Source organism: Bemisia tabaci, chromosome 4, assembly GCF_918797505.1.
Source record: "Bemisia tabaci chromosome 4, PGI_BMITA_v3".
NCBI classification, from domain to species: domain Eukaryota; kingdom Metazoa; phylum Arthropoda; class Insecta; order Hemiptera; family Aleyrodidae; genus Bemisia; species Bemisia tabaci.
In genome coordinates this window covers 45,928,526-45,952,478 of record NC_092796.1, presented here as the reverse complement: position 1 = coordinate 45,952,478, position 23,953 = coordinate 45,928,526, and the positions used below count along the sequence as shown (strand labels likewise).

Here is a 23,953-nt window from a genome sequence, read left to right as displayed (position 1 = left end):
TGATTGCCAGTATCAGGCAGAATTTTTTCCCGGCTCCTACTAATCCGTCCACTACTGCCGCAGTTAGACCTTCCAACGTCTCCATCGTTAGTTCGGAGTAGTTTGTGCGGTTAAAAAATAAGCTCCTTTGCATTTGCAACTGTAACGCTTTGAGGGTTCGGCTCCTTGAGGCGGTCCTCTTTATCCAGTTTTTTATAAGTTTAAGATGCTTCTGCGGATTCATATTCAAGGATAAAACAGTTATCTTCGTCGCTTAAGACACGTCGGTATCGCAGTTCCTCTCGTGGGGGCATGTTATGTTCCGCCCTTCCCTGCAGCTGAAAGATAGGCGTTTTGGTCTAGTTACGTCCACCACGTTTTCCACTGCAGCAAAGGGTGGAGAAACCCCAACTGATTGGAACTGCGCGACGACATTCTTATCTTGGAGGAATCGCTTATCGGTTTCACCTGCCCTCCGCTGAAGTATGTACCTAATTTTACGTTTAGTGCCCTGTCTATTTTAGCAGTAACCATTACACGTTTGCAAGCTGTCCAATTTTTACCCTTCATAAGAAAAGACATGATGATTTTACAATTTATGAGGTTTTAATAACTCTAATTTAGTTAATAAAAAACCATACACAATGAGGAACCCCAAACAAACATTTGGTTCCTTTTTTCTCAAGGAATTCAATGTCTGTCACACACTTGCTGCGTTTCAAAATTTTTTCTGACTCTTCTCTTTAAGTTAACAATAATCTTTATTTAGTATAGATTAGCCACAATGGAGAGCTTTATGATACACGCCCACCATTTGCACACATTAAGAATTCATTACATCCGGAATTCATCGATAGAATAAAATGTCTCATGAAACATGTTTCAAGCCACGATCTGCCATTACGATTGCGTTAACTGGTAATTCTTCCATGTATCCGCTGCATTTCACAATGGCAACATCAGTAGTTCTACCACCATAACCTTGCGAAACAAAATTAATTAAACCATCCGGTGTACAGGAAATAAGGAACTTGACAGTATGACCTTTTTTTGTACTCAGACCAGAAGCGGGCCTGTGCAACTGCATCTCCAGGTCGCTCTATCTGTACTTCGAAGCAGTCGATAATAGATTGGACATCACTAAAATTAATTCGAAATGCAGTTGGAACTTTAGACTTTATGATGGAAGGAGAAGGCCATCGAATTAAAGAATTTAAGAAGGCAGCCATAACAGGTGCTGTTTCCCAGATGATCTGTGAAATCCTAGCTTTTGAAACATTAAAAACATGTCCCAAAATTTCAAATGATTCGTTTAATTTAATTTTTATTATATAGAACAATCATCAAATTAACTTTGGGTTTTTTGCAGAATTTCTCAAGTCGGTACAAAATGCACAATGTAGAATTAGTCAAACCAACGTAAACTTTTGGATGTTGTTTCATTAATCCGATAAGGAGACTCCGCAAAGTTTCCATATCGTTGGTTTTTCTAAAAGCTACGATGGAGCTTTCATCACTGTAATTGCTAGCATATTCCGAGGGGGCGTAGGAGGAATCACCATGGACGTCGTCTGAACTCATTTCTGAACTTTGTAGTGTACTGTCTAAATCGTTTTGTGAACCCTTCATGGGAGACGTGGCAATTTCCTTCCTTTGAATTGGTCGTGTACCCACTTTTACGCTGCGATAGTATGGTTTAGCCTGTAACATACAGAGCAAGATAATTTCATTTGTGTTGCGCATATTATTAATTCCTCTAAATAGTTCCCAGAAGAGCAAATAATTCAAGAAAGGAGAGAGAGGAAAAATAATAATTAGGTAAAAAAAAAAAAAAAAAAAAAAAAAAAACATGTAGAGAGAAAGAGAGAAAAAGCCCTTCCTCCATTCTCACAGTCTTCTTCCCAGTCAGGCCGCAAGTGTGATGGCAGCTAAGTTATTGGAAAATAGTCAAAATCAAATAGTACTTTCAATATAAATTCTTTTATTTGTAATTCACTTTTACTTACTCCACAGCAAGAGCTGGGGTCAGTGTGTAAATGGTAAAATATGTAATTTTTTCCTGAATGAAGTATATCTACAGTGCATCTATCTATCTATCTATCTACCACACGAGCGCCGAAGCGATCGTGTTCGCATGATGCAGAACATTCTGCACCCTGCTTTTTCCCGCCTTTGCTCTTGAAAAAATGATTACCCTGCAATGAAGGTTTTTTTTTATTTATATTTTGTTTGTTATATTTTGTTTTATTTATGTTTTGTCAACCAGTTTCACCTTCATAGTATGATACAAGTAGATAATATTTTTAGACCTAATAAATAAATGTGCAGAAATTAGAATTTTAACAAACAGTGGATAGAAAATGTAACCAACCTGACAGTAAACATTTGCAGAGGCCTTCGTACTAAAATTAACTTGGCACTCTGCATCTTTTTGTATTGCTATTCGATAAATAGGCATTGCAGTTCTCTTCAAAATTGGGGTTGGTCGCAACGGAGTTACAAGTTCACTATCTTCACAGCAGTCTATCGAAGGATTCTGCAAAATGTAAAAAATTTGGGCCGTACACAAATAGGAAAAAAATTGCACCAAGCTGAAAATGTGTTAATATTCAATATAACGAATGAATAAGGCTTCAAAACTCTTCTTTTATAGTTAATGTTGCCAAGCTCCTGTTTAACTGGCATGTATGCCTTGGGAGTGATCAATAGAATTTCTTAAAAATCAGATTTTCAACTTTTGTGAAATAATACAACTTTTGCAGATATCCTAAAATTAACGAGAATTTTTTTAGCGCATTGTATTGACATTTTTTCAAGAAGCGTGAGCGATGCAAGAAATTGCGCTGCTTCAGGGAATCGGTCATATTTCGTATTTGTCTCGTGATTATTACTGTGTTAGCATGATGAGTTTTACTATTATGTTTTTTTGACGATGATTCCTCAGTTCGTTATGTTACACTTGTATTGGTTCACTCATCCATTTTCCACTTCTTTCCCCTATCACATGAAGGAAGCTGCTTAAGACTCTGTAAAAAAGATGCAAAGTCTGCATTCTTGAACAAAAGCCTTAAGTTAAAGGAAGCGCGTTAAGAACTGAATCGATGAGATTTTTATATTGGATTCAGAGACTTCCAGAGACGTTTTGATGTTTTTTTATGCATTAAGTTAACAAATAAATCCGAGCAAATGCATTCAAGGCTGCGATCTAAAGTTACCGAACATCATAACAACATTAATTTACTTATAAACGCAGTAAGAGTAAAATCTTTAATAAATGAGTGTGTTGTAGGTTTGTAAGGAACGTAAAATACGCCTTCAAATCCGAATGATACGTTCCCACATAGTGCCAGAGTTCGAATAGTTGTATCTCCGTCTGTCTCATTTTTTGTTTTATCAAACTCAATCTTGACGGGACTTCACTTGATTTTAACCTGATTTCTTCTCACCAAGAATAAACCATTCTTAGAAAAGAGCTCTTTCCAGCAGGTGACATTCTCAATTTATAGGGATATTCGTAGTTTTACAAATAGTATACTTCGACTCGACTCATTTTTTCTCTACAAGTTGAATGAAAATGTATGTATCATCGTGGTTATTTTAAGCATAAAAAATTTCGCGTATAACGTGGTAGCAAGGAATTTTCTATTATCCAGTTTTTTTGTTTTTTTGTTTTTCGCAGAATCTTAGAGTGGCCGTCCTCGAGGAAAGGGACAGTTTTTCATCAAATAAAAATTTGCAGCACAGGTGTTCTTGTCAAGTGGGTCGAAAACTGGATTTATAGATTTTCACGAAAAAATCTCTAGTGTCCCAAGTATCACGCAGTGAGAGGTTTTGTTCCTTATTTTGTCGTAAAAGGCGGAAAGTAGCCTTATAATCTGGGCAGGCAAGATTTTGAAATAGCTTTTCCCTCAAAGCTCCTTCAAACCTTTTGCTTCAAACGGTTATGTTCAGTTTTGTTTGAGATCCTTTTGGATTTTTTTGTCCTTAAATCTGATGCAAACATCCGTCTGCTCTTGTATCAATGAGTCTATGTTCAGGTCTTGTGGGCTGAGATCGTTCTTCTCTAGAAGAAAAATCTAGTTTCGTAGATGCACTCTTTTACCTCACTTCTCTAGATCGAGCATACTGAGCATCTCTCGAAAACGAGCCACTGTACGCAGTGAAGGGGTGTGGGACGCCAAGAGGGTCGATTGTTACAGGCGGGAACGGGAAAATGATATTATTTCATTAGAGCACTGTAGTAAAACATCGTGCAATATCTGTGCGGAGAATACGGTACTGTTAATTAATACAGTTGGTAGTGCACACAAAGAGGATTTGTAGCTTGGCATTGTGACGGGGCATTCGCATGGAACTAAACCGAATAACTCCATGCCCCGAAGTTTAACTAAGTGGAATCCATCGCTATTATTTAGCTCCAATGTAAACCCAATTTTAGCCAGCTCGTCAGGATGGACCGAGTAGCTGCGCAGGGTTGCCCAGACAGAGAGAGAGAAAACTGGGGTAATTTTATTGATCCAGCAATGAAGATGTGCATATACGACTATGTATGTCCCATTATTTTTACGATTGGTTTTACTCTATGTCCATAATTTGACGTGCAGAGCTCGATTGTTTTCTACTCCATGACTCTCTATAATACTTACTCTCTGTTGACTTTTCTGCTCTGCTCATCATCGTAATAGACCAATGAGCATAACCCTGTTCACCTAAACTTACAATTTTCTCGCGCTTGCTGATTAAAATTTCAAATGGCTCAAAGTGTACTGAAATTATTCCTCAATTCACTGGCATCCACTAAAGTTGCAATCATGCTTTTTCTGTGTATATGAATTAATTGATCCAGCAATGAGGATTTTTTTTTTTTTTTTTTTTTTTTTTTTTTTGTAGTTTTTCCGGGAGAAAAAGTGGCGAATCTTCACGAAGATATGACAATTTAAGCGACTTGCTTCACCGGCTGTGGTAACCCAAAGTCGGGGAGCAATGAGGATTTGTATTTACGACAACGTATGTCACAATGCGTTTACGATTGATTTTTTGCAATGTGTACAATTTTACTGCACTCTGTTGTTTTTCTACCACGACTCATGGTTTTTTTAACGCTTACATCATCAAAATTCACCAATAAGCATCATCTTGCTGACTTAAACTTACAATGTTCACACACTAGCTATTATAAAGTCAATTTTCCCAAAATGTCTGAGTGCCAAGGTGTATTAAGTAATTCGCATATCGTGGTTCAAAACTTCTAACGAATTTTTTTTTCGACTAAAATTTAACCCCTTTCCTTTATAGTGTACAAAAAACATAGTTTTCCCCTACACTGGAAAAAAAGTCGCTTGGATCTAGAATCCAGACTCTTGAAAACATTGACAAGAAAAAATACTCTTGATTCAATCGGATTTTTGCTAAAATCAAAAGGAAATCTGCTCAAATTAAGAGGCTTGGTTCTTGATTTAAAAAAAAATCCGATTAAATCAAGAGTATTTTTTCTTGTCGATGTTTTTAAAAGTCTGGACTCTAGATCCAAGCGGTTTTTTTCCAGTGTACTTTCAGCGTAAACTCTCTCTAAGTCGTATGTCGATCCTGGTATGTTCATCGATAGATTTTGCTCTCGCTAGGACCTTGCTAGAAGCTAATGAGCTCTATTTCTTGTGCGTGCTATCTAACGGCCTTATAACGTACTGTATTCAGATTAACTCAAAGGGACTCGCTAAGCGGACTTGAGGGCGCGAAGCACCCTCTGAGGGTTGGGCCGTGTAGCGGCGAGGGGTTGTTGCCTCCTGCTAGTTTAAGTATATGCTTTGAACGGGTGGATATTGTCCTTATTATGTCTTGAATATTCGCGCCTGGAATCACCATAGTGGCACCAGGGTAATTCCAGACGAGGAACTTCGTTCCCGAGCACAAATGATTCCTACCCTTGCGAGAGATGATGCCCAGAAACGGTCATCTGGATACCCCGTCATTATGGGATTTTCCGAAATTGGAGTAATTCCACACTATCGTGCTCTGCAAATTTTGTAAGGGAAAACTTCAGATTTTTATAGAACTATCTATCTCTTGTCATTTGCTACACTTTTTACTTGGGATGCACATTTGCGCAACTATTCAACTTTTAGGGAGGCCGAAGCTTAAAAAAACTATTAATGCGTGCTCATTTTTAGTATTTGCCCCATAGTTTAAATTGTTTACGATTTTATATTAAAAAGCTTTCAAAGTTTTTCCCCATCGTTCGACTAGTAAGTCTGTTTGTTTTATTTTTTTATTTTTTTTTTTAGAAACCAGACATTAGAAATAAAGGAGGTTGCAGCGTTTGATCGTGTGAAACGAGTCAGCGTTCAGAATCGATATACGATTGCAAGAATGCTGTAAAATTGTTCCGATTCATTTACAGCAGTTTAATTATCGGGAAGTCATGCGAAAGTGCCATAATTTTATAATCATTTACGTCGTTCCTCGCGTTCTGAGGCGGTGAAATATGACAATGTGTCACCACTGACCAAATATCTCCATTTCAATTTAAATTAATCTAGAGTTATTTTTTCTGCTTAATGTACAGTTTCAAGTCCGCAACACGAGAATCTAAAAGTGAGTAATTACATGATTATTTTTCTGAACAATCTTCAAAGACAAGAAAGGAAGGGAAGAAAACGATGGCTTTTGTGTGCTTTTTTCTGCTTTATTTGTATGAACAGTTTTCGAAGATAGAAAAGGAAGGGAAGTAAAGGATGGTTTTTGTATGCAGTGTTCTGCTTTGTTTTCCTGGACAATTTTCGAAGATAAAAAGTATGTAGTTTTCTCTTTTGTTTCCTGAACAGTTTTCGAAGATGAAAAAGAAAGGGGAGAAAAGGATGGGTTTCGTGTGATATTTTCTGTTGTGGGGTCGTAACTTTTTGCTCAAAGCTTTTTGCTCGCAAGTGCTACACTGGAAGAAAAACACATTGGATCCAGAGTCCAGACTCTTGAAAACATTAATAAGAAAAAGGACTCTTGATTCAATCAGATTTAAGCTTAAATCAAAAGGGAATCCGCTCAAATTAAGAGGCTTGGTTCTTGATTTAAGCTTAAATCTGATTGAATCAAGAGTGTTTTTTCTTGTCGACGTTTTTAAGAGTCTGGACTCTAGATCCAATGTGTTTTTTTTCCAGTGTATGCAAATCTGCCTAATTTTTTTATTTTTTCTTGACGCCCAAAATTTCATTTCTGGCTTGTGCTAACTCCAAGGTCTAGCGCTTTGCTTCGGTTCACTCCCATGAGTCGGGGCCTGGACCAACATGAGGATGGCACCGTCCTCCGGGCGCGCTACACTACACGAAGGAGCTGCGAGTGAAGACGCGCAAGACCGAGGGACTGGAGATTGGCGGTGTCGTAAGTGGCGGAACAATAACGCGGGCAATAAAACTGCAATCACGTTTACTTTGTATTAGCCCGGCCGCAAGTGGCCCCGTCGAGGGCTTAATTGCAATCGAAGCCACGGAGGCGTTCAACGGAATAATCCACATCGAAAGGAACCAACGCCGCACGACGCGAATAAAGCACAAAAGAGGAGAGATGAGCCATTCCCGCCCCCGGTCCTCGGTTGCCGCCCAGGGTGGAAGCCCGGCTTCTTCCACCCTCGGAATCGGGGCGAACGCGCGAGGTCTCGCGGCCTGGCAACCGCCATCCAGCAGCGCCCTCTTGTCTCCACGGCCCGAAGCTTTTGTGTCAGCTTTCAAGCACAGGGTGGTCCTCAAGCTTGTTCCCGGATCAGACACGAAATATTAGCGACTCCGTATTGCTATCTGCCCTATAGAGTATACAGAGTCAACACTGGAAAAAAAACACATTCCAGAGTCCAGACTCTTAAAAACATCGGCAAGAAAAAATATTCTTGATTCAATCAGATTTAAGCTTAAATCAAGAACCAAGCCTCTTAATTTGAGCGGATTTCCCTTTGATTTAAGCAAAAATCTGATTGAATCAAGAGTCCTTTTTCTTGTCAATGTTTTCAAGAGTCTGGACTCTAGATCCAATGTGTTTTTTTTTTTCCAGTGAACGCTTGAGGTTCGCCTAATGATGACAGAATTTGCAGATGTCTGAAAGATGAATTCAGTGTTCAAGTGGAAACTGCTGAGTGAACTGAACACGAGGATACCCCTAGTTCGCGAATTGAACAATTATTGGAGAAGATACGACAAAATGATCCAATCTGCTAAAATACATGTGTTTAAATGGGAAATGCCGTCCCAGGGGTGCATTTCCTCACTTTTAAATCTATTTTTATACTATTTCCCGTATCAGAAAAAATTATGAAAAAATACTACAGCTTTTTAAGCACTTTTAGATGAAGCAACAGAAAATTTTCAGCAATCGCAATTAATTGCGAGACAATCAAAACACACATATTGCTCCTCAAACAAAAGGTGTAGTCGGTACTACGAGAGCGGTTCATTTTCGGGACAAGGAATTGCCCTGCGAAAATTAATGTGCACTCTTATTTTCCTCCTCGTTACGCAGAGGTTGTGACTTGCGAGTGGCTAATGCATTGGATCATCATCGATGCGATCCAGGTTCGATCCTGACGGTGGCGCCTAAAAACAAGGTCGCGAAAATTTTCCACACATATATTTGGTCGATTTGACACAGGGGAAACTAACACACACAAAATTAACCAACAGCTTGTGTTACTTGGTGTTTTACTTCCCACATTAACACAAAATTTCGGTTACTTTTTCTTACTGTGCACATATTACTCAAGCAATTTGACTGGGCTAAATTTTTAAATAGAATTTAAATAATTCATTGCACATTAGTGGGTAATTTAAATTGGTAATACTATAAGACACCAGAAAACTGAGACAAACCATGAAATCATAAGTTAATAGCATTTATTACAGAAAAAAACATCCAAGATTTCATTCAAGCACCAATCCAGGAATGCACTTGGACTATATCAAATCATTTTAATAGAAAGTTTCCAGAGAGTTGAAAAGCTGCTGCAAAATCAAAATTTTTGAACATAAAATCCATATTTATTGGTAATTCATCGGAAAATTAAATTGATGAATACCTAATTTTAATTTCAGTGATATTTAATGAAATTTTGATGTCGTCTGTATTGTTATTCCCGCTATTATAATTACGTTTGGGGAACATAGACATAACTACTGGTACTGTCAATCCATTATGATCAGGTGCTATTAGATGTAATGGATGACGTTAATAAGAATCAGCATAATGTTCAAATGGCGGTGTCATCGTGTACACGAGACAGGCAAATTAAATTTTTTCATCCTCGAGACTCGAGCACTGATATACAATTCAGGGACCGATTCATTGCGCACTGAAAAAAAATTATCGGCGTTTTTACCAAGGTCCGTTGGTACCTTTACCATCTCACTTTTTTTACCAATTATTGACAATTTTACAAAGACAGACTGGTAATCTTACCTAAAAACTGGTATTTTTACTGTTTTTCTCAGGTAAGAATACCACTTATATTGGTAATCAATAATCGGTAACTTTGCCATTTTATCTCGGTACTTCTACCACAGTCGATAAAATATATTGGCGTTTTTACCGGGGTCCAGTAAAATTACCGAGAAAGTCAATAATTTTACCGAGATTTCTCGGTAAAATTACCAATTCCATAAATGGTGATTTTACCAAGAAAAAACTGGGATCAAATAGAACCCTGAATTCTTGGTAATTTTACCCTTTTCTTAGTAAATACACCGAGATTTTTTTTTTCAGGGTGGTTTGATCGCGAGGTCTTACAGGAGGCGAGAACGACGGGGCACCCGGTGGGTGATCGCATACGAGGAAATATTAAGTGACATTTACGAATGCAACTTGGAAAAGAGGCACCGTCTCCAAGCGTGGATCCGAGTGAAAAGGAAATTTACGCGCGGAGCACTTTGATTTTGTTTCCGGAAGACGACGGAATATTGTTTTTCTTTTATTTATCTCCGGTTTCCGCCACTCAGCGACGACGCTTTCCACAATCCCTTCCTCCTCCCTGCCCCGCACCCCGCCCCCGCCGAGCGACGCGGTTTCGCCCTCCCGTCAGTGCCAGCGTCCCCGTTTTGCTCCTTCCAGCCGTCGGGCGCCGCTTCTAAATAAACCGAATTTCTCGCTGGCTAGCTCCGTTCATTCGTTTCCTTCTTTTCCTTCAAACGCAGTTTTCACTCGAGACAGAATATTTTCTCTGGGATACGGTTAAACTTCTCAAATGACGATTTTCCAATCCATGTGTACTGAATCCATCCAATTCTGCGTCCAATCTTTCATTTTTGCAAACCCAATCGAATTTTTAAGCGCTCAGCCGATAGGCAGCGCTTTTTTATTTCGACTTGCCTCTGAGTACTAGTATACTAGTGCTAATGCGTTTAAATGGCGCATCAGCTCATCGATGTGTAGGCTTTTTTTTTGGGGGGGGGGGGGTCCATTTTTAAAATAAATAAAGCTGTGAAAACTGTATTTTATGCTTTTAACGTAATGCGCAGGTAGTTTCGATCGTTTGTCTATAAGAAAATTTCTTAGCGGTAGAGTAATTCTTATCGAAATTGATCGTTGAACTCAAATGAAGCCTAAAAAAAACGCGCCTGATGAGCTTAACGGTGAGCTCATTTTCGGGAAACAAAAATACGCGTTTACGGTTTCCTCGGTAACCTTTGTTTGCTATCAGCTGATGTTTTATTTCCATTTTCCATTCATTACTAACACCTGAGCGCTTTTCTAATACGACAGTATTAGAACTTTCCCGCTAGTTTTTCTCTGGAATATGGTTAAACTTCTCAAATGACGATTTTCCAATTCATGTGTACTGAATCCATCCAATTTTGCGTCCAATCTTTCAGTTTTGCAAACCCAATCGAATTTTTTTTTAAATTGGGAGGGGGGGGGGGATAAACGTCGTTAAAATCTGATTTGTAGGTATATTTATGCTCTTCTCAGCTTGGATTCCGTCGGCGAGTACTATTTATAAGGTAGTAAGAACAATTTGAACAGCTGATCCATCGTATCTAAGAAAATCATTTGACCAAGATTAAGTCGGTAATTTTAAAGGAAACTGAGAGACTTTTACTTCCCTTCGACGTCTGATCAGGCTCATATCAAGGAACACAAACAGGACAAGTTTGGGGCGCCGGGTTGAGTTTTGGGGGATTGTTTGATATGTGGTGATAAGTGTAGTTAATGGTATGCACAACTGACTTGACTTTGCCAAGGTACCATTTATCATGAAATAAGACAGCAATAAACCAGGCAGGTTCTGAGCAGGACGGGACGGCATTGCTGATGGTATCTGATGGGCCATTTTCTTGTACTGATTTAAACTGACTGACTTTCAGTTTTTCTTGTAAGTTCTGAAACCATTTCTCATATGGGGTTGACATTTTCTCCAAATAAAACGTCTGTGGACAAGGACAAGACAGAGATATATTTCAAGGTAATCTCAAGCAACTAAAATTATCCCTAAAAAACTAAAAAAGGCCGCTATAGATTCATTAAAAAAGATAGTTGGTCATAACCGTAACTCTTGCATCATTACCGTACACCACAGACGGTCTGGGTGGAAGTTACGGTAATGAGAAACATTCAAATTTCGCGCCAAAAAGAGACATGGGCTCGTTGTAGGAAGGTGAGATTTCATATTTGAGAGTAGTTTAATGCCATGCGTTCATACATGAAGTAGGTTTGATGATATCTTCAATCCTTGGTGGATTTTTATATGGAGTTGGACAAAACTCTATTCATCACTGTAAATCGAACGAATATTACTTTATGATTAAGTAAAAAATAGAGAGCTACCCACTATGGGTCCTCCTTCCAACACAAACATTAACAAATGTAAGTTCGAGCTGGTGCTGCCACCTAGCGGCCGAAGTTTGCTCCAGAACAAGGGGTTACGGTAATGACACCAAATCCAGTAACAAGCACAATATGGCAATTTTTTCGAAGACTTAGAGGAAAATTTAGCTCTATAAAGAAAGAACAATCAATTCAAAGTATGCTGAAGCCATATTTGATTTCAGAAGCCCGTGACTTTGTATAAATTTGCTTGAATTCAGTGACAAAGTTGAGACTTTCGACCGGTAACAGGTTGCGGTAGTGACAAATTCAGCATTTCAGATCAAATTTTGAGCTATAAATAAAATAAATTCCTGCAATGTAAGCACGAATTCGGATTCAGCGCAAAATTTTCATGATGAATGATCTTCAAAACACCATGCCACTGAGTTGGTTTTGTGAAAAAAGTAGCGGTAACAGCAAAATGAAATCTTAAATGGACTGACCCTGCTGTTAAGAATGCGCAATTTTCTATAGCGTTTGCGGAAGAATTTCACAGTGGACTTATGACTTCCTTACAATAGTGAGGATGAGAAACTCGGAGCAGATTCAAGGAAAAACTCATAGCAGAACTGTTGGACAAGTTACTTACAACTAGATTACTACATTGCACAATCTTCGTAGCATTGTAAGTCTCATACGCCCTTCCACCGAAAAATACATCAATTGTTCTCGAATAAAACCAGCCAAATACACCTTTTAAACTGTTTGTGAATATTTGAATACGTGAAGTATTTACAGGCATTTTTAAGAAAACCCCGTAGTTATTATCTTCTGAAATGAAAAAAGATTAAATAACTAAAATATGAACAACTGTGTGACGTCACGTCGCAATTGGAGGTGCACATTTTAGACTTTAGCCCTCAATATTTAACCCTTACTCTCGCAAATATAACATGGGAATTGTTTTAAATAAATCTAGCTACAAGCCAAAAATAAATTGAACAGGTAATATTTCAAGCCACATGGAGATGAGAAATAATAAAAAACTTGCAGGAAACAAAGCAAACGTTTCGACCGCCAACAAACTGCGGTCTTCTTCAGTGTAAAAGGAAAAAGTCGAAACGTTTTTGTCACGCCAGTGGGATTTGTTGAGTTTTAGACGGACTGAAAAACATCTAAAAATCCTTGATGCGGCGGAAAATTAAGTGGAGTTGTGGGAGAGCAGAAAATAAGAAAATATTTAAAGGGCCGAAAATGTTGTATTAAAGAATTTGGAAAAATGCTAAAATTACAGAGTCACGCTTTGAATAAATAATGCCTAAGCAGAGAAAATGGCATAACGTAGTACTACGGGTCAAGATGGTGAAAGGACAACGATGATGGGCAGCGCAAGCTTTTATAGACTTGCTGACGTCACAGGTGGTGAGACAACAAGTCTACACGCTATCGGCTGGCTATAATCAGTGGAGCTATCAGCTGCAAGTTCAGTAATAAAAGTAATGGGTAATTTAAGGTGATGGCTGGTAGATAGGACTGAAAAAGAGGAAAGTGTACGAAATCCAGCCATCCCTAATGGGTTACTGAATATGCATAAGAAATTTATAAGTTTAAGAAAGGAACAAGTTGTAGGTATTTCAATACCTGTGACAGTTTTACAATATAAATTAAAGAAAATAAATAAAGGAAACTACGAAACTATTGGCATAATAAGTTAAGCGAAAATACACATCTATTGCAACTATTTTCCATTAATATATTTTTGGTTTGTAGCTAGATTTTTTTAAAATCAATTACCATGTTCTATGCAGCTTAGCCAGCCAAATTTGGCAATAAAATGTATCTAGCAAATATATTGGTATTGGTGTGGAAGTCCAAGGCAACCTCCTCTACATTCTTTCAATGTAGGCCAAAGGTTAACACGCAATGCAGACCGGGGGAAGCCGATCATAAGTGATTACGGTGGGATTACCTGCTTTCTAATTTCAATGCCGTCCGCTAATTGCGGAATATTCCCAATTGAGGATGTAGCAAATGTGTATCAGTCCAGTCTTGAGTCTCACTCAGTCTTCATTAGATCGGCGCGAGCATCGCCCCGAATTCGTGCTTCGCTCCACGTCGTCGATTTTCGAATTCACATAATTTTGGCCTCACCGCAAATCACATGATTTTACGCTGTCCCGACCGAAGTTCATCTTAAATATCTGTGTTTAATATCGTCCGTTAAATTTGTGTTAAAAATCTTCGATTTTCGGATTCTCATAATTTTGGCCTCACCGCAAATCGCATAATTTTAGGCGGTCCCGACCGACGTTTACTTAAATTATCTGTTTGTCCATGAAGTAAAGTTCGCTTGCTGTACGTGGCTAACAACCGTTCGAACGATATGTTTATTTATGTGCCACGCCTCGAAGTTAAGAACAGAACCAACGCTAAATCGAATCTGTTCTCCGTGCGGTTTCTGCAAAGTTCGACAGTTTTAATTCAATGCTGTTTCTGAATGGTCTATACTATCTGTGAAGCATCGGAAATTTTACGAAAATGTTCGAACTTGCGTGGACTCGGTGACCTCTCGCAGATTACAATTTTGGTGTCTCATTGTATTTTTGTGACTACGTCTATGGTGCTTTCAGGTAAACATTATATTTCTTTATGATTTAATATTTATCGAATGATTTTACATGTCAGTGTGTCCTATTTTTCTTTTTTCCTTTCATGCGTATTTTATTTGTCCTTCTTATTTATCGTTCATTTTCTATCGAAGTTTTACTCTGCAGTGCTTTTTCTTGCATCGTGTCTTTCAAGAAAACTGTAAATAGCAGCGTAAGTGTAACAGTTCATGGGATTTTACTGTTTTTTGTTTAGTGGCAGAGGATGCGGATTTTTGAAACACGATTTACCAACTGCGGTTGATTGAAAGATAATAATTTGTTTTAAAGGAGTTGCATACAGGGTGATCCAAAAGTCCCTTCCACCCCCTCTAACTTTTTACCTAATTGAGATAAAGACTTGAAACTTGGGGGATACTCCTAGGTCAAAGGGAGCTACTTTATGGCCCCCCTAAAATTTTCAGGGGGCCCCCCTTGGGGGGGCAACGGCCCCCAACTTTTAATTTTCAAATGGGAAGACCCCCTTTGTGATAGCTCGTTCGAAAGAGCATAAAAAAAGAAAACTTTTCGCGCAAACCCGAAGTCAATATCTCAAACCGTTTCAAAATGGCGGCCGGTTAAAGTTCAAAATGGCCGAAAATTCACACCGGTTATTTGTCGATGGATTTGCGCGAAAATCGGTATGTAGAGGTATTTTGACACGAGAAAAACGAATTTGACGTTAGATTTTCAAAAAAACCAAAATTTCCAAAATGGCCGCCGGTTAAAGTTCAAAATGACCAAAAATTGATTTTTTTTAGAAATTTAAGTTCAAATTTGTTTATCTTCTGCCAAAATACTCTCAAATTCCAAGTTCTAGGCAAATCCATCAGGAAAAAACCGAGGTGAAAATTTTCGGCAATTTTAAACTTCAACCGGCGGCCATTTTGTAAATTTTGGTTTTTTTGAAAATCTAACGTCAAATTCGTTTTTCTCGTGTCAAAATACCTCTACATTCCGATTTTCGCGCAAATCCATCGACAAATAACCGGTGTGAATTTTCGGCCATTTTGAACTTTAACCGGCCGCCATTTTGAAACGGTTTGAGATATTGACTTCGGGTTTGCGCGAAAAGTTTTCTTTTTTTATGCTCTTTCGAACGAGCTATCACAAAGGGGGTCTTCCCATTTGAAAATTAAAAGTTGGGGGCCGTTGCCCCCCCAAGGGGGGCCCCCCTGAAAATTTTAGGGGGGCCAAAAAGTAGCTCCCTTTGACCTAGGAGTATCCTCCAAGTTTCAAATCTTTACCTCAATTAGGTATAAAGTTAGAGGGGGTGGAAGGGACTTTTGGATCACCCTGTATATGTCTCAGGCAATTAGTAATTGCCTGCACTTCGCAAGCAGTTCGTATGTTGTTTCGATACATTGCAATATTGCGCATTTACACACTACAATTTTTAAGGATTATGGTCTTCAAAAGCATCAGCTCGCCTTGGAGCGCCTTCATTTTTTGTGATACACTACGCTTTGTCACGAGGTTAGTTTAGTTGCGTGTCCAATCTCAACCCAACTAATGTCACGGAGTTCACTGCGCGCTCTTCTGAGAGTGCCTATTTCTACTACACTGGGAAAAAAAGTCTGCTACGGTCAAGCCGTCTCGGAATCTTGAGAAAAAATCAGCTTGATTCAAGAATTTTCATCTTAAAACAAGCAATTTATTGCTAAATTCAAGATTCGATATTCTTAATTGCAGCTACCTTATAGCTTGGATCACCTGCTAGCTTGATTTAAGCAGCACAAAAATCTTGAGTCAAACTTGCTGAGTCTTACATCAAGCCACCATGGCTGCTAATTCTAAGAAGTTGTTTCTTGATTCAAGATAATGTATACTCGACTCAAGATTCCTGGTTTCAAGCATGACACGAATCTTGGAAATAGCTGAAGAAATTAGACTTAAATTAAGTTTGCGGCCAACTTCTTGAATTAAGTTTCCATTGGATTGTAACCACTCCGCCTTCGTTTTCGACACGGGTATTAAGTTATACATTCCTACATGCTCAAGTCATTCCAGGAGATCTCCAAAAGCCGCGCATTTTAACATAGTGCTGCAAACCGAGAACAAAACCCGCGGCAAGGCACGACGACTTCAACATGATCCATGTCGAAGAATCAGTAATGTTCTATCCTTACGTTACGGAATTTTATGATAAATGAATAAAACTTTTTACTTTTTAGTATTGGATCCGAGCATTAAACGAAAAATATTTAAGATTCCGCCGGGTAGCTAATTTCAAGCAGCACGGCCATGCTTATTTCAAGCTATACGTTTCTTGGCGGCAAATTTAAGATTTTTTCCAGCTTGCTTCAAGCTGATTTTGATTGGTTCCAAGCTACTTTTTTTCCAGTGTATGTTTTTTACGGTGGGAAAAATGCTAATTCACAGTATAGGCAACACAATTACCACTCTAATCTTATTATTTTATTTTTGAATGTTATGTTTTTCTAAATTTATTTACCGCTGGCTTGCATATTGCCGGCGACACATATACACTTCAATTGGACGATAAGAGAATGTAAAAATAATCTTTTCAGTTACTTATTAAAAGACGAATCTCATTATATCATTTACATCGCAGGAATACACATTTTTACAGACTTGAGGGTCAATTTTATTAAACGAGAGAAACCGTTTTATATTGTCGAGGATCAGCATAAAAAGAAGGATGAAAACTTGGATTTGATCATATTACAAGTTTTTAAAAAAAGGAAAGGGCACTTCAAAAAATGTAATTCATCACAGTAAAATATCACCGAAAATTAACAGTAAAATTAAACTTTACGATAGACAAGAAAAAAAAGAAGGAGAAAAAACAAAAAACCCGTTTACTTGACTGACTGCCAGACCCATAAACCAAACTTTCTTAGAATATCATACTTGTGCTCGGACAAGTCAAGGTTTAGTGTCAATGCAAGTGTCTCACACATAGACATTACTCGCGTGTTCACCGGAACAGAGGGTGATTTCATTCTTGCCGCAAAATGCAACTCCTCCGCAGAATACACCAAGAGAGGCTCAACGTTTAGCTTTTTGGTTCTAGTACAACAGTCTAAGAACTTTTTTTGGGGCGCTCCAACGCCAGTTTTTTGGGAACGAGAAGGCTGGGGAAGACAATAGTCAGGAAATGAAATTGTAGTTGATAAAAAAGATTATCCGTACTTTTTTACCCTTGAGCTGCTTCAAAGATGTTTTTTTCACATCTCATCATAACGTAAACATGTCATCCTGGCAAACTTACTCCAATTTTCATTTGAAATACCTTAAATCGTGAATTTTTCTTGTAGCTTTTCCTCAATTGTAGCTGCACGGATCTTCAGAGGTTAGTTACTAAAGAACTAAATTCATCGATATGTGGACTATATGCAAGTGCTAGAAACAATGTAACATTTTTTGGAAAAATTACATTTTATTGATAAAATTTGACCGAAGTTTTTCGAAGCAAGCGCTTCATCGTCAGGGTCACTAAGTATATTAATTACAAAGGTCATACCTTAATTTCAGACAGTGGTAACAATTGATAACAATTAACAGATCATAACGCACTCTCAATGATCGAACCACTTTTAATCTAAGTATGCATAGCGTTGTACTATTCATAGATTAAAAGTGGTTTGATTATTGAGAGTGTTTTGATCTGTTACTTGTTATCAATTTTTACCACCGTCTGAAATCAAGTTATGGTGCCACTGTCCGATATTAAGTTATGACCTTTGTAATTAATACTTTTGGACACTGACGATGAAGTGCTTGCTTTGAAAAGCTTCGGTCAAATTTTATCAATAAAATGTAAGTTTTCCAAAAAATGTTACATTATTTTTAGCACTTGGCTACATTCCCTATACCGATATACATACCCAATCGTCGTCAATTTTTTACACCTTTCTTCAGAAGGGTAACGATCGTTAAAAAAAAAAGGCAAAAAAAAAACGCCAAAATAGGGTACATAAAGGGACATCGGTACGGGGTGCCTCTTAGGGCGGGTTTGTAGATGCCTCCTTTTTTCTTTCTTTACGATGATCAATTTTTCTCGAGTTCCTCCGAAACTCGAGAATCGAGAATAATGAAATTCGTAATAAAATTGACCGTCAAATCCGTGAAGAATTTCCTTTACGGCTTCTGGGGTTGAAATTTTCTCCGCTCCTTTTGGGGGAGGTTTTTTCACCCTCACCTTCTTGGAAAGGGTTTCCTGTACGGGTTCTGGGGTTAGGGTTTTCTCCGTCTCTTTTCGGGGAGGTTTTTTCGCCGTGTCTTTTACTCCGTGAAGAATTTTCTTTACGGCTTCTAGGGTTAGGATTTCTTCCGCCCCTTTTGAGGGAGGTTTTTTCACCCTCAGCTTTTTGGGTATGTATTTCAGTGCTACTACCTTTTGGACATTGTGTTAGTAATACAATGTTCGCTGAACTTGAGAACTAAATTGCAAAAGTGAAGTAGGTACCTTTGGAAAAGTCAACCGCATTTGGCCAAAAAAAGTATGCCTTTGTACTGAGTTTCCTTGAAACTGCATGTCTTCCTTTTCTTATTTAACAAATATGTTTTCCTACATCGAAACTCGTCAGCGGAGTTGACAGTCAGTTCGGAGTGACAAGCTGGGCACTTGGTTTTCGTAACGATAACGTTATGGTTGATTAAGATGTGTTTTACTTTTCCGGGATCGAGGCTCATCAAAATTTAGTGTCTCGAGTCGATAATAAACGAATTTCACAAGTCATCGTAAAAAATAAATTGCACAATGTAATTAACACAATTAGAGCTTAATCAGCATTAACATTGTGTAAACAAAAACAATAGACATTATCTTTTTTTGTCTTATAAGAGAAGGTGATTTAAATTGGAAAAGTCGAACTAAATTTTACTTACCTTTAATGTGATCGTTCTCTTCAACTTCGCCTGCTTAAAATAGGTGCCTTATTAACCATACCTAAAAAGATGCATAACTTTTACACCATGAAATTCACCCTCAAAGCATCATTTTACCCCTCCTTTCCTTCCGGGGTGAATGAACCCGCTTCCGCGCCATTCGGCGAACCCTTGATAGGGGTATAGTAAAACTTGTTTATTTATGTATTTATTTATTTTATTTTCGCACATTAAAGTCCCATAATTGGAGCTATGGCACAAGTCAAAGAACAATAATTAAAAGTAAAAATTATAATTGTAAAATGTTAAATTAAGTGGTGGTTGGTAGAATGCTATTCATCAGCTAAGTCAGAAATTCGTTTATATCAGAGAATGCCTCGGTTAAGAGGAAATTTCGAAGTAAATTGAAGAATTTCTTTACTTCACCATCGCGGAGTTGTCGTTTGATGCTCGAGGGCAGAGCATTTATAATTTTGGACAGCCGAAAATTTGCATTCTTCCTCGGACCTGTATCTGTCTTAAATACAAAGTACTCTGTACTCACGACAGAAGTTCTACTCTCACAATAGAAACATTCTTTCAATATATCATCTACCTCATTTGCTGGATAATACTACCATGCCGCTTTTGTGCAGTTTGCGAATGTTCTACTACTCGTAATATCGCACATTTACCAGTTATGGAAAGAAGAAATTCAAATTTTCACGTTTGTGTTACCTTTTTTCAGATCGGAGGGAAGAGAAATTCTCCAATACCGTCCGACTCATCATGCTTTGATGCCAAACTACCGCCATCGCTACCTGCAAAAAATATAATATGGAACTACCTTCAACTGCGAAGGATGACATCCGCACAACCATCAACGACAGCAGTAACAACAATCAAGCAACACTCAACACTCAACATCAATCAAGTGACGCATGGCTGTCTGCAGTTGGCAATTAATTGCATTGCGTTCCACGCGTTGCGCGCGTCGGCTCAATCAGGCGTTGTAACAGCAATCTCATATTTCTGGAGTCCTTTTTACCGCCAATGATTTTAAACATCGGATGCATTCTCTACACGCAGGTAATCGCATTCTTGAATGTGAACCATTCTTCAAGTGTGTTCAACTATTTGAGCATGTAATTCTATTTTTCAGGCGGAATTTTGTGGTCGTTTGTTTCTTTCATTTCCATAGCTTATTGTATGAGATATGTTATACGTAACACCTCGTGACAAAACACAATTGTGCAGTGCACATGTACTTGTGTAATTGTTAGGTATCATATCATAGATTTAGTTTTACGGTTTCCCTCTATCTTTACGTAAAAACGTAAAAATACGTAAAGACGAATGTAATTCATTTTATCTGAGAATGATTTTTCACACTTGCGTCAAGTTAAATTCCCACGAGTATATAGTTAGGTTAGCGAACTGCTTATTAACAAACTTTTCAATAATTATAGGGTAATAAACCCATCTCAACTATATACTATGATTATGTAACGTGCTCTTAGGACCACGCCAGTGTTATGTGGTTGCGTTCCTGGTGCAGAAAAGCACGAACACAAAAATAAGAGATCCAAAACTGTACCCTAACGAAAAGTGGTGGTGAAGTAGGTCGAGGCCCGGCCTCCAAGAGGTGCAATCTTTTACTCTTTATGAAAACTAAACAGGCTTGAGTTGTTGAAAAACGGTCCTGGGTGAAGTTGAAAAATCCGGAACATGGTTCCCCGTGGAAGCCATCTTTGGTCGAATGTAAAGACACGTAGGTTGACGAAACATTTGCCAGCGCCGACATGTTGTGTGCCTGCTAGCTGGTCTGGATGGTGTCGTGGTGAAACAAGAGTACAAAAAAATGTCTGAACCTAAGCTCTTAGCAGTGAGGAATTTTTTTTTTTTTAGATGTACAGATAATAAAAAAACTACTCATAAGTAAGAAGAATTCAGAAAATCTGTAGATAAAATATTTTAGAAAAACGCCTTCAATCCAAGGAAATACGGTAATATCTTAGACATGTAAATATTTTGGTCACTCTAAAAAATAAAGGCGCACTATTGTCTCAACATTCAAAAAGCCTTCAATCCCTGGGGATACTTCAAAACTTGCATCAAGGCAACACCAGTCTCTTCGGAGGCGTGGGTTCGAATCCCACCGCTGCCCCCAGTGTGATGCGGGACCCAGGGTAGCGTTGTGAGGTCCGGCACCTCTAGAATGAAGTCAACACTTGATCTTGGAGCTTGGACACAGTGCGAGGGTTCGATCGTCGAAGGGGTCGAGCTCGGATCGTGTCTGCGCTGAACTTGTCCCCTGCGCCATCACTCCTACCTTAAATATCCATCGATTGAGTTTGGGGCACTTGGGCCTACTTAATAAGCCGCTCAGCGAGCTTGTGCCCCTGCTCAAGGTCGATGGGTATTTTCGGGAGGTACGCTGTTCGCTGATGCGATGGCCCAGGGCAAGTCGGCTGTGGTGTGCACCACAATCCTGGGGTCCCTGAAAACTAGGCGTCCCCGCCGAAACGAGACTTCGCCAGGTTATTTATTAAATGTTACATGAGGACAAAAGTAATTATTATAATAAATCACGTGAAGTTCACATGCTAAAGTTAAAAGTAATTAACATAAATATAATTAACAAGAAATGTTTGAGAGAACACAAGAATTGTGTTCTGGCAGGGGTTATCGGGATCTTGAGGCGGATCCGCTCCTCCAATAATGGACAGAATGCGATGGAAGTTCTGCCTCAGGATTCTGCTTCCCAGCTTCCGAGATTTGTCTATCAGAGCTTTTAGCTCCGCTTTCACTTGAAAATCCTCGACCTTCAGCTGAAGGACATGAGCCGTGCATGGTACGGCGGTGAGGCTTTGCTTCTCAACCGCTACCATTTCATCTTTATTTAGAAGAACGAAATCCAAATCTAAGACTTCCGGCATTTGCATGTCGACCTCCAAGGCAGCCTCGTCTATTTCTTGCGCCTCCTGCATCTTCTTCAGGAGGTCGCTAACTTTCATCATGTTCGACCCATTGTCCGTTGTGCTGGTGTACACTTCCTTGATGTTGATGTCATAATCCTCCAAAACTTTGATTATGACATCCCGCAAATTTTCCCCTGTGTGCCAGACAATTAACTCCGGCACAACCGGGATTTGTCTCTCAGAGTTTTCACCTCCGCTTTCACTAGAAAATCCTCGACCGCCAGCTGAAGAACATGTGCCGCGCATGGTACGGCGGTGAGGCTTTGCTTCTCAACCGCTACCATTTCATCTTCATTTAGAAGAACAAAATCTAAATCTAAGACTTCCGGCATTTGCATGTTGACCTCCAATGAAGCCTCGTCTATTTCTTGCGCCTCCTGCACCTCCTTCAGGAGGTCGCTAACTTTCATCATGTTCGACCCATTGTCCGTTGTGCTGGTGTACACTTCCTTGATGTTGATGTCATATTCCTCCAAAACTTCGATTATGACATCCCGCAAATTTTCCCCTGTGTGCCAGCCAGTGAACTCTGGCACACCCGGGATTTATCTCTCAGAGTTTTCACCTCCGCTTTCACTAGAAAATCCTCGACCGCCAGCTGAAGAACATGTGCCGCGCATGGTACGGTGGTGAGGCTTTGCTTCTCAGCCGCTACCATTTCATCTTCATTTAGAAGAACAAAATCTAAATCTAAGACCTCCGGCATTTGCATGTTGACCTCCAATGAAGCCTCGTCTATTTCTTGCGCCTCCTGCATTTCCTTCAGGAGGTCGCTAACTTTCATCATGTTCGACCCATTGTCCGTTGTGCTGGTGTACACTTCCTTGATGTTGATGTCATATTCCTCCAAAACTTCGATTATGACATCCCGCAAATTTTCCCCTGTATGCCTGCCAGTTAACTCCGACACACCCAGAGTCCTCATGCACACTTGCCCTTTATCCTTATACTGCACGTTCACCCCGAGGAAACACCTGTTCAGCCTGCTTACTCCGTCCACCTTCAAAGATAGCACTCTTCCATTTAGCTCCTTCTTGAGTTTGGCTTTCAGCTTTTGAGCCTTCGGCCTTATGAACTCGACCCATTGTTTGTTGTGCTCGTGTACACTTTCTTGATGTTGATGTCATATTCTTCCGAAACTTCAATTATGACATCCCGCAAATTTTCCCCTGTGTGCCTGCCAGTTAACTCCGGCACACCCAGCGTCCTTATGCACACTTGTCCGTTTTCGATGTACTGTACGTTAACCCCGAGGAAACATCTGTTCAGCCTGCTTACTCTATCCACCTTCAAGGATAGCACTCTTCCATTTAGCTCCTTCTTGAGTTTGGCTTTCAGCTTTTGAGCCTTCGGCCTTATGAATTCTCTCACGGTGTCCGCTGAAATCGCAAATTTCTTAGCCGCCGGAAGTGCTTCCAGAATTGGGTCGAAGACTAGACGGAAACCCACATCCTGGACGATCGTGAATGGTCTCGCGTCGATGGTTACCGATGTGGCACAGGCATCCTTTAGAAGTCTGCCGTTCATCTATACGTACAGATGCCCGAAGGTATTCGGACCAGGGCTGCTTCCTCCTTGTTGCCCGCTCTTTCCTCTCCGCTTCCACATTCGACCACAATTCCCTGTGATCTGCTTCAGATGCCGCATCAAATTTGCACTTCTATCACCCTGAAACATAAGAAATAGGGAAAATAATTACTAATACCTCTAATACACACACTCAACCACTCAATACACACT

At 39.3% G+C, this 23,953-nt stretch overlaps 5 protein-coding genes across 6 annotated transcripts in view; 1 reads left to right on the top strand and 4 right to left on the bottom strand.

Moving 5' to 3' along the window:
- Nucleotides 1-1,064: 1,064 nt before the first annotated feature.
- LOC109038073 (uncharacterized) lies at nucleotides 1,065-12,556 on the bottom strand. Its single transcript, XM_072299939.1, has 3 exons — nucleotides 12,404-12,556; nucleotides 2,351-2,515; nucleotides 1,065-1,680 (listed from the first exon to the last, which is right to left on the bottom strand). The coding sequence occupies exons 1-3, from the start codon at nucleotides 12,554-12,556 to the stop codon at nucleotides 1,297-1,299; spliced, it is 702 nt and encodes a 233-aa protein (XP_072156040.1). The 3' UTR covers nucleotides 1,065-1,296.
- On the bottom strand, nucleotides 9,716-12,408 carry LOC140224511 (uncharacterized). The gene is made up of 2 exons (XM_072299943.1): nucleotides 11,777-12,408; nucleotides 9,716-11,375 (listed from the first exon to the last, which is right to left on the bottom strand). The coding sequence occupies exons 1-2, from the start codon at nucleotides 11,801-11,803 to the stop codon at nucleotides 11,076-11,078; spliced, it is 327 nt and encodes a 108-aa protein (XP_072156044.1). The 5' UTR covers nucleotides 11,804-12,408; the 3' UTR covers nucleotides 9,716-11,075.
- A 1,687-nt stretch (nucleotides 12,557-14,243) lies between the features above and the next one.
- Nucleotides 14,244-23,953, top strand: part of LOC109038076 (uncharacterized) — a 56,734-nt gene continuing 47,024 nt past the window's right edge. For both annotated transcript variants that reach the window (XR_011899782.1, XR_002009538.2), the window contains exons 1-2: nucleotides 14,244-14,384; nucleotides 19,981-20,321. The gene's annotated coding sequence lies outside the window, so the exon portion shown is untranslated. The remainder of the gene's footprint in view (nucleotides 14,385-19,980; nucleotides 20,322-23,953) is intronic.
- Nucleotides 20,316-22,461, bottom strand: LOC140224510 (uncharacterized). Its single transcript, XM_072299940.1, has one exon. It carries the CDS (start codon nucleotides 22,457-22,459, stop codon nucleotides 21,845-21,847), a length of 615 nt encoding a protein of 204 aa, XP_072156041.1. The 5' UTR covers nucleotides 22,460-22,461; the 3' UTR covers nucleotides 20,316-21,844.
- On the bottom strand, nucleotides 22,698-23,161 carry LOC109038074 (uncharacterized). Its single transcript, XM_072299941.1, has one exon. It carries the CDS (start codon nucleotides 23,136-23,138, stop codon nucleotides 22,698-22,700), a length of 441 nt encoding a protein of 146 aa, XP_072156042.1. The 5' UTR covers nucleotides 23,139-23,161.

Coding starts and splice junctions, on each gene's coding strand:
- LOC109038073 (XM_072299939.1), bottom strand. CDS start 12,556: ATGCCTGTAAATACTTCACGTATTCAAATATTCACAAACAGTTTAAAA. Junction 2,516..12,403: donor TGCAATGTAGTAATCTAGTT/GTAAGTAACTTG, acceptor TACATTTTGCAG/AATCCTTCGATAGACTGCTG. Junction 1,681..2,350: donor CTGCAAATGTTTACTGTCAG/GTTGGTTACATT, acceptor TGTATGTTACAG/GCTAAACCATACTATCGCAG.
- LOC140224510 (XM_072299940.1), bottom strand. CDS start 22,459: ATGCGCGGCACATGTTCTTCAGCTGGCGGTCGAGGATTTTCTAGTGAA.
- LOC109038074 (XM_072299941.1), bottom strand. CDS start 23,138: ATGAGGACTCTGGGTGTGTCGGAGTTAACTGGCAGGCATACAGGGGAA.
- LOC140224511 (XM_072299943.1), bottom strand. CDS start 11,803: ATGTTTGTGTTGGAAGGAGGACCCATA. Junction 11,376..11,776: donor TGTTGGAAGGAGGACCCATA/GTGGGTAGCTCT, acceptor CCTTGTCCACAG/ACGTTTTATTTGGAGAAAAT.